The sequence below is a fragment of the Bufo gargarizans genome, chromosome 4 (assembly GCF_014858855.1).
Source record: "Bufo gargarizans isolate SCDJY-AF-19 chromosome 4, ASM1485885v1, whole genome shotgun sequence".
Lineage (NCBI taxonomy): Eukaryota > Metazoa > Chordata > Amphibia > Anura > Bufonidae > Bufo > Bufo gargarizans.
Genome location: NC_058083.1, coordinates 412,209,644 through 412,222,954, shown reverse-complemented (window position 1 = coordinate 412,222,954; position 13,311 = coordinate 412,209,644). Strand labels below are relative to the sequence as shown.

Sequence of the window (13,311 nt, the reverse complement as noted above, 5' to 3'; positions counted from 1 at the left end):
GTAAGAAGCCATAAGTAATTCAGCCATATGACATAGTGTGAGTGGGGTTACCTCTAAGCCAGTGATGTCCCCTCCAGGAGAGCAAGGAGGTGTCGTACAAACTCTTCTCAGTATGCTTTGACAAGATCAGGATGCAGCATAGGACGCGTAAGGCGATTAGGAGTGTCTCATATCCTGGGGGAAAGAATAAGTAGGAAAAGGGGACAAAACATAACAGGGGAAACAAAGAAAAACTGAGCATAATTGCATATGCAACGTACATGTGGGGGGAGTGTGGTCTTGTGACCATGTAAGAGGTTGTATAACAAACCAGAATTCTAATGAGCAGTCGGGGACAATGGGCCCGTCTGGTCGGTATGGCTAACATATACATTATGACGGTTAAGCCATTAAAGGAAATTTAGCAAAAACTTCAAGTGAGGACCTACTCAGGGAGAGAAACAATACAAGTTGAGACCCATACATACAAAGAAGAGTCACTACTGAGTAGGCTGGTGGTCTCGGGAGTTGCTTCTGGGGGTAAACTGCAGACCTCTCTTCCTGGATCTGGATGACTTCGGGGTACGCTGGACCTCAAATGGAGCTATTGCAGGAAGATCCGGTAGGTCGTTCAAGTCCTGATAGAGCTCCCAATTCTCAATCGGCAACGGGTTAATGCTCAGGACGTCGTAGGCAGCTTGTAAATCAGTGTAAGACGAGATGAAAACTTTCTTCCCTGCGCAGGTAAAAGAGAGTCCAAAAGGATAGGACCAGCGGTATATGATCTTGTTAGAGCGGAGCCAGTCGGTCAGAGGCTTCAATGCCCTGCGTTTTCTCAGGGTAGAGGGGGCTAGATCTTGATATATTTCAATTTTGGAGTCCTCATAGGATAGGTCTGAGCTATTACGGGCAGCTTCTAAGATGGCGGACTTGACCGGGAAATTCAAAAATTTGCATATAACATCCCTGGGTGGGTCAGCAGGCTTGGGTTTCGGGCGCAGGGCCCTGTGTGCCCGTTCAATGATCACCTCTTGCGGGAAGTCGGGGCCCAACAGTGAACTACATATAGCCAGGACGGTCACCGAAATATCCCCGGGTAGAACCGCCTCTGGAATCCCGCGGAATCTCAGATTGTTGCGGCGCCCTCGGTTTTCCTGGTCTTCGATCGCGTTATGCAGCCCGTTCAGGTAGGTAGAGCAGCGGCGCAAGGCATCAGACGCCGCCGTATGGTGGTGCAGGGACGCTGCTTGGTGCGTTTCTAGGGCTTCCACCCGGTCTCCAATATGCCGTACCTCCTGTCTGAATGCCGCAAATTCCGTGAGGATAGGCTCCATTACCCTGTTCAGGGCCCGGTCCAGATACTTTCTGGTTAAAGGTAAGTCGGGGCTGGCCTGGGGATCCTCCGACTCGCTTTCTCCTTCCGATGGGCCTGGAGCGCGCTTTGCAGCTTTAGGCTGTGGTGTCGGCGCCATCTTGGTTTCTTTCTGTGCGACCGTTGCTGCGGCTTTCCGAAGGAATTTTTCCATATCACCCGGAGGAACTTGGTTCTTGAAGGTAGCGGAGGAGTCCCCTTGCTTCGGGTTACCGATTTTGACCATTATCTCCCGAAAGTGCTGCTGTTAGCTTGTGTTACACGCTATCCTCTTAAGAGAGCACAGAACTATGCGGCCATCTCCGTCCGGCGCTAGCTCCGCCCCCTTTATCTGTCATTCTGACATGCTTATGTTGTGGTGCAGTAAGGCCTTCTGCTACACCTTTCCGCTTTGGTTTAATGCACCCTTCGCCTCTGTGCACATTAGAGCCATGGCTTGTATTTCTAGGGAAGCCAAGTTGACACATACCAAAGGTATGTTGTGGTGTCTATCAGTTTGATTTTGCTGCGTGCACTACTTCAGCGCTCTCTGTCAGACCTAATGGAATTGGTGATGGAGGCACATTTCATATTTTTATTTGATATTTTTGGGCTTTTTTGGGAAAGAGAGGTGCTCTTATTCTAAGGCCATTAGTGACATAGTCCTGGAAAACTGATTAATATTGTAATAACTCCTAAAACTAATTTTATATTTGGTTGCAGATGAGGCTCTAGTCTAGTGTTCATGGAATTTTTTAGATCCTCTAGGAGAGAGTGTCTGTGTCTATGTTAACTGTGCACTAAGAGGGCATAATAAAGGCAGTTATCTTGAGGAAGATTTATGCCTTTTACCAGATTTATGCTTCACAAAACATGTAGTAAAAATGGCATGACTAAGGCTGGGCACACATCACATTTTTGTCTTCCGTTTAACATATATAAATTAAAGGGGTTGTCCGGGTTCAGCTCTGAACCCAGACATATCCCCATTTTCACTCAGGCAGCCCCCTGATTTGAACATGAAATGCTCCGATGCTCTTCTTTGCCCTGCGCGATTGAGGCTTTTTCTGGAGATCCGGTGATGGAGAAAGCTAGGCAGAGGCTTCCACCTAGCAGTGAGCCCGGTGACCGGTACTAGTAGATGGGCTTTAGCGCTGTCCTAGCCTGTAAAACAGCTAGTGCAGCGCTAAAGCCCACCCATCAGAGCTGGTGACGGCAACACTGCTGGGCGGAAGCTTCCGTCTAGCCGTGTTAAAATATTTTTTAAAAAAGGGGGAGCATCCAATACTCCGAAAACGTTTATTTTTGGTAGAAAACTGTGGCTGAAATGACCCTTAGCAGCACTCTTCAAAAGAGCGTTGCTAAGGGCCATCCGTCCATTCGAAAATACGGGCTGTGCAGACGCTGTGCTGCTGACTCGTGCTTCCCTGGGAGACAGAAGGCTGGGCACAGGAGTCTTAGGAGTTAAAATTACATTTATATTCCCCCTTTCTTTGCAATCTAATGCTCCGTTACATTCACTGACCTGCGATCCCTGTGATAATAATTCATGAAGCAGCAGGCAGCTCACTGCGCACAGTGCTTCTACTTCCGGTGGCTGCTTCATGAATTATTATCACAGGGATCGCAGGTCAGTGAATGTAACGGAGCATTAGATTGCATAGAAAGGGGGAATATAAATGTAATTTTAACTCCTAAGACTCCTGTGCCCAGCCTTCTGTCTCCCAGGGAAGCACGAGTCAGCAGCACAGCGTCTGCACAGCCCGTCTTTTCGAATGGACGGATGGCCCTTAGCAACGCTCTTTTGAAGAGTGCTGCTAAGGGGCCATTTCAGCCCCAGTTTTCTACTAAAAAGAAACGTTTTGCCTAAATAAAGTCTATTGCAAAATTGTTGCCTATCACTTACCCTACACTTTAGCAAAAAAAATAAAAATATGACAGTTATCCTTTAAACATGGGACAACAACGTGAAGAGCCACTTGAAAAAGCGAGAATGGCTCCAAATGTCTCAGGATATTCTGTAATGGTGCCAAAATTTGTACACAAAATATTAGCGTAAAGTAAGCTAACCAAGAGGTGTCATAAGGAAAATTGTCTAACATTTCTAGCAAGAGGCACCAAATCTATCACACAGCATGAGCCACTGTCATGTCTCATCTTCTGCCTGATCTAGTTTTAAGCTGTCTGAACTGAAGCCAGTCGCAATACATTCTTAAGTAAGATCTATTCATTTGCAGACTATTACTAAACATTAATGGCAGTTTAAAAGGTATGTCCAGATCAATAACTATTGAATCCCATCTGAATCACTTGCCATTAAATTGTGATGTATGTATATAGAGAGTTATCGAGCAATCAACGTCTGTTTAAAGGGACAAAATAATGTAATAGATAAATCAGTAAAAAGAGAAAAATATAATTTTCATCATTGGAAACAGGCTAATCATAATAAATGGCCAAAGTAAACTGGCCTCAAAGGGGTTGTCCGTCATTTAAATTCCATACAGCAGGCAACCGAGGCTAATGTCCGTGATCTGCGGTAATGCTGACCTGGACATTTAACCACTCAGCTGCCATGGTCAAATGTCACCACGGCATCTGAGAGTGTTAAAAAACGGAAGCGCAGGCTTTCTGTTCAGAAGCGCTTTTCCCCATCAGAGATCAGGGAAAGCACCATGTTCTAAAAATGAGCTGCAGCCTGTACTAGGCTTCCAGGCTGGTTATTAGTATATCCAAGTTCAAGCCACTAGGTGGCAGTACTGAACTGTAATATAGTGATTTCTCTATAGAATATTGGAGCAATTTCCATTATTCTGTATAAGTTGCAATCTGATGATTGCAAGTTGTGGTCCACTTGGGGACAAAAAGTTTAAAAAAAAAGTTTTGAGAATATAAAAAAAATAAAAATTCAAATCACCCCCTTTCCTGAAAATAAAAATAAACAAAAAACATTATGCATTTGAAAATGCCTGTACTATTAAAAAATAAAAAAGTTAGCCCATATGGTGAATGGCATAACAGAAAAAAAATTAAAAAGGGGGGTCAGAATATTTCGATCTAAATAAAAAAATATTTTTTTCCAAAGTGAGTCCAGACATTTTGAACACTGACTGAGGCTGAGCTTGCTGCAGTTAGCGGGCCTATAGAGGTTCGGAGCAGGAGTGCTTTTAGGGTTGCCACCTTTCCCAACAAAAAATACTAATTACACAAGTTAAAAAGGTTGGCGTGGATTAACACTGGTGTTATTTGATCATATTTTACGTTTTGCTCCAATTTTATATATTTTTTCAATAAAAACTAACTTTTCACTGTTGGGGATACCCTATGTCTTCAAGTTTTATTTAGTCTCTATTTTTGAAATGTTTCTGCAGTGCTTCAAACTCACAGCCATCTACTTCATGGGCCTCATGCATACGACCGTTGTTTTATTCAGTGTCCATTGTGGCGTTTTTCGTGATTTTCTGCTGACCCATTGACCTTCAATGGGTCCGTTGAAAACTCGGCTAATGCACCGTTTGTCATCCGCGTCTGTGATCCGTGGTTCCAGTCCGTCAAAAAAATATAACCTGTCCTATTATTTTCGCGGAAAATGGTTTACGGACCCATTCAAGTCAATGGGACCGCTAAAAAACACGGAGGCATACAAGATTGTAGTCCGCGCATTCGCATCCGTTTTTTTCCTATCATTTGCATGGCAAACCTGTCTTAGATTTTTTTTCACTTTCCTTTATGTCTGGTGATCCTCCAAAAATAAAGGATGACACACGGAAATGAAAACGGATCACGGAACAACTGAACCCCATTTTGCGGAACGGAACACAACAACGGTCATGTTCATGAGGCCTTAACTACAGAGCTATAGAGCTCCATGGTAAAATGCAAAAAATATATTATGGGTAAAAATCACAGTAGTAGTTTCCCATGTATTATGGATTCATATATATCAGAGGTATCATTTTATATATATTTTTTTTTAGTAATTACATATTTATTTTGTGCCATACATTTTTTTAATAATTACTAAAAAAATATAAATTGATACTTCTGTATTTGACTACCTAATACATGAGAAACTACTATGAGGTTTTTATGCAACCGTTAAACATTCAGCTCTATAGCTCAGTGGTTAAGGTTCTTATGTAGATGGTTGTGAGTTTGAATCCTGGTAGAAACATTAAAAAAATAGAGGCTAAATGATACTTAAATACACAGGGTATATACTGACAATACTTAGGAATACCCCCTTCATGTTCATAGCACTGCCTCCATATATAGACACAACCATATATGGAGTCAGAGCAGGGACTCCTAAGGCAGGGAATTGGAGTCCCACTGCCCTGACCTTCAGAAGCAGGGGGCCCTGGTCAATTTTCTAGTTTGCCCCCTCCTGATGCTGGCCCTGGATGGGAGTCACCTGCGCCTCAATGATGTTTCCCAAGTGACATGTTGCCACATCACTGTTGAGGCTAGTCATTTCAAAAGATATAGAAAAAAGGAGCATAAGTTGGGGTAAGGATATGTAATGGGTTAGGACAAGAGGGGAGATAGTGGGGGGTGGACAATTGGGGATGGAGCCGGATGGGGGGAGGAAAGGAGAGGAAAGAGTTGAGAAGAAAAAGGAAGGGTAGACGTGGGACTGATGGATAGGTGGAGGGAGGGATGTGTTTTTTTTTTGTTTTTTTTTTGAAGGCTCAAAGAAGTACCAAAGATCATTTCTGTAAAAGGGCCTAGATCGTGAGGCTGCTCACACCAAAAAACTCAGAGTCGCAGGCCACAACAGAGGAAGATAGGTGATTATTGCAGGATTATTGTGGGTCCACACCAGAAAATAAGTAATAAATGAATAAATAAATACATTCAAAACAATATGTGAAATTATTATTAACACACTATTGTGAAATTAATTAGTGTTTTAATATATAATTTCACATAATGTTTTGTTTGTATTTATTTATTTATTTATTACTTGTTTTCTGGTGCGCACCCACAATAATCCTGCGGTAATAGCACCTCATTCTAACTGCGAGGCTAGGCATTGGCAGCAGAGGTGCACATTACTCTATCCGTGCAGAGAGTACAGTGAAGGTACTTTAAATTAAAAAATAAATTGTGGATCACTGATACGTCTTTTTACAGCGGTCGCTAAGGGGCCTTAGGCTGACCAGCTGCCTTGCGGGTCTCCCGTGCAATGGAGAGTGGGGGCATGACTCTAACATTAGAACCGCGCTCCTGATCTAATGGCCTGGACCGGCAGGAGTGTAATACTATCCTCGGCATGTAAGCAGTGCAGGCAGGCCAGAGCCTAGTGAAGACCTGTGCCTGCCTCCAGCATGTCCCAGCAGGCTGTAGGGCAGCCTTCTGGTGAATGTCAGTATAGCACTGACATTAAAATACATTGCACTATAAAAAGAAATGCCCAAATTGCTGCTATTTGCTTATTTATCACCATAAAAATGGAAAAAAAGCGATCAAAATAGTTATGTACCCAAAAATGATACCAATGAAAACTAATCCCACAAAATTCAAGCCCTCACACAGAAAGAAAAATTAAAAGTAACAGGTCTTGGGATGCGGCAAAAACATTTTCTTCTTTTAAACATAAAGGTTTATTTGTACAAAACATAAGTTATGTTATTTATGTCAAAAATGTATAATGTAAAAAGTCAGTGTCAGTATTGCTGCTTTTCCCCATATCCCTCCCAGAAAGAGTTAATAAAAGTTACACAAAATGGTGCCATTAAATACTTTAAATTGTCCAGCAAAAAACATGCCCTCATATGGCTATATAGATGGAAAAAAATAAAAGTTAAAGCTCTTGGACAATGAAAAAATAAAAATAAAAAAATGCCTGCTCATTAATGCGCAAAGCAGGTTGGTCACTAAGGGGTGAATTTGCAGTGCCTTGAAAAAGTATTCATACCCCTTAAACTTTTCCAAATTTTTTCATGTTACACCCACAAACCTAAATGTATTTTATTGTGATTTTATGTGATAGACCAACACAAAGTAGCAAGTATATGTGAAGTGAAAAGAAAATGATCCAGGGTGGCCCAAGAAAAAGTAGCCCCCCTCCAGCGATAGTATGACAAGATGAACAAGCAAGTGGATTTTCTTTAATTCCCCACAAGTCACAAAAGATGCTGGAAGTAGTCCCCGCTCACGTCTCTGCATCTTTGGGCACGTCAGATTATGTTGGCTGATACTGCTTGCAGCTCTTCAGCAGTGATGCTGTGGATAGTGTTTGTGATGTTTTCCTTGGGTTCATCCAGGGGATGTGGATTGTTAGTGGACACCTTCTGTTTTAAATTTCCCCTCAGATAAAAATCGCATGTTGACAAGTCTGGGGAGCGTGGTGGCCATAACCCCTTGTTCACAGTTCATGCGTCCGTAAACAGTTCATGAACCCGTGCCAGTGAGGTGTTTCATGAGTCAAATTGGGATTTTCAGTGGACCAGTATCTCATGTTCTGGGAATGTACATGACCTGATAAATGAAACCAAGCATTTTTCATCATGGAGTGCATCAATGGGTCCAAATGTCAGCAATTAGGGTTGAGCAAAGTGAGCTTTGGATTAAAACTTCATTTGAATGCTGTACGGAGATCGATCTCCATAGAGCATTCAAATGTATAGGCTCCAGCGAGGTGAAATTTGTTATCACCAAAGTCTTTGGCCATTGATTTTTAAGCTTGAAAACCATTTTAAAACGTGATTACAAAATCAGCTTTGGTACCAGCTGGTACCTCGGTTCCTGAAGTCGACTTCTGATTCAAGTTTTAAAATGGTTTTCAAGTTTAAAAATCAAAGTCCGAAGTTATTAGATAACAAATTTCACCTCTCTGGAGCCTATACATTTAAATGCTGTACGAAGACGGATCTCTGTACAGCATTCAAACAAAGTTTTGACCGAAGCAACTTAGAATGTATGATCCGATTCCTCCTTGCTCAACTCTATCAGCAAGTCCAGTAATTTAGACATCTAGCTTTGTCAGACTCTTTTAGTTCCTGCACACACTTTATTCGGTATGGTTTCAGGTTCAGAGATTTCAGCACTCACCGACACGTCGTTTGTGATACACCAACTTGGACAACATCAGCCGTCCTGATTGATGGAAGCCTCGGTTTCTTCATGTTTGCCTCAGAGCCAGTTTGATGGCATTTGCGAACCAGACTCTGAATACAACGTTTAGCTGGTGGTTTTGTTCCTGGGTACTTGTCATATGTTTTCTTGAAGACTTTTTGCTAGTGACCAGTTGCTCTGACTTATTACTGCTGATAACTGGGGCAGATTTGGAACCTAAAGTGGCTGTGGAAAAAATAAATAAAAGTGGCCCTGAACCCGGACATACCCATATTTTCACCCAGGCAGCTCCAATAAGATGAGCATCGGAGCATTTCATGCTGAATCGCGCAGGGTAAAGGCATTTTCAGGAGATCTGGTGACATACCGGGCTCTCCATAGTGCTGCTAGGCGGAGGTTTCTGCCCAGCATTGAGCCCGGTGACGTCACCAGCACTGATGGGCGGGCTTTAGTGCTGCCCTAGCCTGTAAAATGGCTAAGGCAGCGCTAAAGTTGGCCAATCAGAGCCGGTGACCGAACACACTGCTGGGCGGATGCCTCCGCCTAATAGTTTGTTATTGTAAATTTTAAAAAAAGCACTTGCCCTGTGCGATCCAGCCTTATGTAGCAATACTAAAGGTGACCAAAAAGTAGAGGTGTTGTCCTTGACAATGGGCAATCAGATCTCTAACCAGCACCGGACAAATGAAAGCTGGAATGTGATTTATCTGGTTCCTGCGGGCAATAACTCATGTCTTTTTCTAATCCTAAAGCAGCATGAAAGCTGTAGATCCTGAGCCGCAGACTGCTAGTAAAGGATGCATAGACTTGCTACTCATCAAACAGAGGGAAAATAAACAATTGTGGGCTTCATGATCTATGTACAAAGGCACTCAATTTACCAAAAATATGTGTATTGCATTTCTTCCCTGCTATAATATCATCATAATTAAAGCCAGATCATTATTTATAAGAACCACATAACAGTTTAACAAATGTTTATTTAGAAAAGAATCAGCATTTCGCTGCTAGAAAGAAATGATGTACCGGTAATTAGCAGCTGAAATTTGGAGGCAATGAATCAAATCTGCAAAGCATTTGTTTTGTTCTTCTAATCCTGGGTATTAAACAGAAAGAATAAATGATGAAAAAAATCAAACATGTTGAATCAAATTTTTGTGATGACATAATAGTTTATCTGCTGTGTGGGAAATAAAGAGCTGCTAACTACAGTAATGTGCCAAAATAAAGCGTATAATATTACAAAGCATTCTAGTCATATGTAGTGTTGAGTGAATCAATGTGAAACAAATTGACTTCGATACGAATTTCAGGAAAAATTCGATCTGCCACAAAACCGAATTTCCTGGATCTTCTTGTAATGAATATTTTTTTCCTGAAATGGTGGTTAAAAAAAACAAAAACATACTCACTTCATCCATTTGCTTAAGGAGAGGGAGTCACAGCCATCTTGATTGAAGAAACCACATGAAATCTCATGCGGGGGGACGTCTGATGTGTAATGTCACCACGTTAGCGCACTAGCTGTGATGACGTCACTGCGCCTGGCCAGCGTATTGACGTCATTACATTACCGCACCGTACGTGAGATTCAGTCAAGATGTGAGCACATGGATGTGGTATGTATTTTCTTTTTTTTTACCCCTGATTAACCCCTGAAAGGCCTCTATGTTAAAGGGGTTGCCTCACTTCAGTAAGTTGCATTTATCATGTAGAGAAAGGTAATACAAGGCACTTACTAATGTATTGTGGTTGTCGGGTGGCCGGGACCATGGGAGCGCACAAAAGCTAGTGATTTTTCCTATATTGTGCAAGCACGACCACCACTGATGGATTGCAGGGTGGTCTGTAACCATGGAAACAAGCAGTGTATAATGTGATGGAAAAATGAATCCAGCCAACAAAGGAGACAATATGGATAATAACAATACATTACAAATGGCTTGTATTAACTTCCTCTACATCAGGGGTGCACAACGTTTCCTGGTTGAGGGCCACATTGCCAGACTGAACCAATGACGAGGGCCGAAATTAAAATTTAAAGGTGTATTAACAACTGAAATGTTGTACTTATGGCATATTGAACACACATTATATACCATTAATGTCTAGTTACACTTCTAGGACTCCTATCTAATGGGAGAAATACATGAAAATTACATGTAAGCAGCCACAAGACATAGGCATACATGTCTGTTACCAGATGGTTGGGGGCCGCACAGAATGGTATCAAGGGCCACATGTGGCCCCCGGGCCGCAGGTTGTGCACCCCTGCTCTACATGATAACTGCCACTTACTGAAGTGAGGCAATCCCTTTATAGTCAGATGCTGCGATCCGCAAAGAAAGTGGCATCTGAGGGGTTCAATGACGGGGGACGGCGAGATCGGCATTCCCCGTCATTGCGACTGCTGCATACAGTGGAATGCTCTGTGTGACAAAGTAATTTGTAGCAAATCCAATTTGTGAATTCTTTGTGAAATTCGATGAAGTAGCCGAATGACATTTTTGATAACTTTGCTCATCTCTAGTCATATATCTTTCCTTGTTAACAGCTGTGGATACATTTTTGGGGACTTTTTTATGTACTTTGAGCTGAAATGAAGTGATGAATCCAAATGCCGCTCTGCGATAACTTCTAATTCTAAACTGATTAATGATCAAATCGAAATTGAACTTTGATTTATTCATAAATCAGATTAGAAGTTCATTCAAGACAGGTCCTGAGGATTGGACATAAAGTCAAGCTTCCTGGTGGATTTATCATAGAATGGCATTTTGCAGCTGCTAAGTACTGAGAAACTGCAGAAGAAAATTTGTTAAATAAAAAAAAACGATGACAAAAAAGCTTTAGCTCAAAATACATCTTAATCATAGCCTTTACATATATATCCATGTAGAAATATATTTGCAATAGGTCTATTTCTTTCAGAAATGTAAGCATGATGTGATAATGCTTTTCTGTTTTCAAACTGCCTTCATGGAGCATATCCACCTAAAATGAAAAAGTAAGGCTAGGTTGACACCATGTTCAGGGTCTGCGTTCGTTGAGACCATTGGAAATGGCGTACTGAGCGCATACTCCAGACGTACAGATATAGATTTGCATGTTGACTACTAGAGTTGAGCGAAGCGAGCTTTGGATCATAGATCTGAAGTTGCTTTGGTCAAAACTTTGTTTGAATGATGCTCCTGGGAGGCGATGTGAGTTATCACCAAAGTCTTGTGGGACTTCAGTGAATAACTTCGGGATTTGATTTTAAAATTTTAAAGCCATTTTAAAACATGGATACGAAGTTGGCTTCAGTTCTGAGGGACTAGTCGGTACCGAAGCCGACTTCGGATCCTTTTTATGGTGATCACTAAGGCGCCTTAGGCAGGGCCGCCCCCAGGCCCTGCTCTAACAGCCTGGAGCGGCAAGAGTGCCGATCCGGGCTGTTTAACACTTTACATGCCGCGGGCAATGGCGCCCGCCACATGTAAAGTGCTGAGATAATGAGCTGCCTCACCCCCCTCTCTGCTCTGCTTGTCAGTGATTATGATCCTGAATACAGCTGAATTTCTGTAGGAATGGAGTTCATGAGGAGACATGGAGTACAGAAAGGAGGGACAGGAGGACAGACTGTGGTAATTGAGACTGCATACAAGTGCTGCTGCTTATTCGCCACATCTGCTCATGAACTCCATTCCTACAGAGATTTAGCTGATGACTATATTAAACTGTATTCAGGACCATAATCCCTGACAAGCAGAGCAGAGAGGAGGATGAGGCAGCTCTTTACCTCAGTGTTGTGAAGTAACTTGTTTTTCTGTGTGATTGGGACAGGTTTTGTGTGTACTGATAGGACAGCGGCCATTTTGTTTTTCCTAATGATTGCTCCCCAGACAAAACGAGCCATTATAACTAATGTAAGGTATTTGGGAATATATTTATAATGAAGTAATATTTAAGTATTTATATTTTCTTAATTCCCGAAGAACCCCTTTAACATTTCTTACAAACTTGACGTGAGCACAGCCTAAGCAACATCATTTATTTAGAGCCTCCTCCTAAAATATTTGATATAGCTACAAGGCCCCATTTCTTGATTATACAGCCTCCACTATGGATACAAACATACATAATAGTAACAATCTCAGCCGCCTACTGCTACCGTTATACAGAATGCAGATTGAAGGCACATTAGGTGCCCCCTTGAAATCTTGCGGTTTAATGTTATTTCATTTTGTTCTTCAGCCACAGGGAGGAATTGCTGAAATGAGAAAGAGGCAGCAGTCACAAAATGAAGAAACCTCAACGGTACCACAAGCTCCTGGAGGGAACCAAAGGCCAAATACTTGCTGCTTTTGCTGGTGCTGTTGTTGCAGCTGCTCATGGTATGTATTGCAGTATATTTGGTACTTTAGGTGATACAAGTAAATAAAGGAAAGGTAATCTTAGCAGTTAACTTGATTCAAAACCTGAAAATCACTGCAATGTTTATTCCCAGTATCTCACTTACTGAGATGAGATGTACAGATTTATGTGGTAGGGTCATCACCTGTGACACTTTAAAAGGAGTCTGTCAGCATGATTTTGCATATTACATCAAGCATAATACGGTGTTAAACTTAGATAGTGTTACAGCTCCACCTTTATTATGGTAATGCATGGCTGCAGTCCCTCAAAAAATGACTTTCTTCCAATATGCACATGAGCTGTGCTTTGACTGAGGGCGGTCCTAGCACCTTTGTGTACCATAGCTCCACCATTGTACACAGGACACCCCTCCTTACCCTGACTGATTGACAGCGCACTGTAATCATGCGCCGTGCACCACAACGTAAGTGTATACGCAGTACAGGTTCTAGTTCCTGTCCAAGATAAAAGAACTGTATTTCGCCAAGTGCCTTATCTTAGTA

The 13,311-nt window shown here is 42.0% G+C and overlaps 1 protein-coding gene across 3 annotated transcripts in view; it reads left to right on the top strand.

Annotated features, from left to right (window-relative positions):
• Positions 1 to 13,311, top strand: part of RGS17 (regulator of G protein signaling 17) — a 136,164-nt gene that overhangs the window by 45,513 nt on the left and 77,340 nt on the right. For all 3 annotated transcript variants that reach the window (XM_044291498.1, XM_044291497.1, XM_044291496.1), the window contains exon 2: positions 12,647 to 12,786. In XM_044291498.1, the coding sequence (XP_044147433.1) occupies positions 12,668 to 12,786 (119 nt within the window). In that variant the 5' untranslated portion in view covers positions 12,647 to 12,667. The remainder of the gene's footprint in view (positions 1 to 12,646; positions 12,787 to 13,311) is intronic.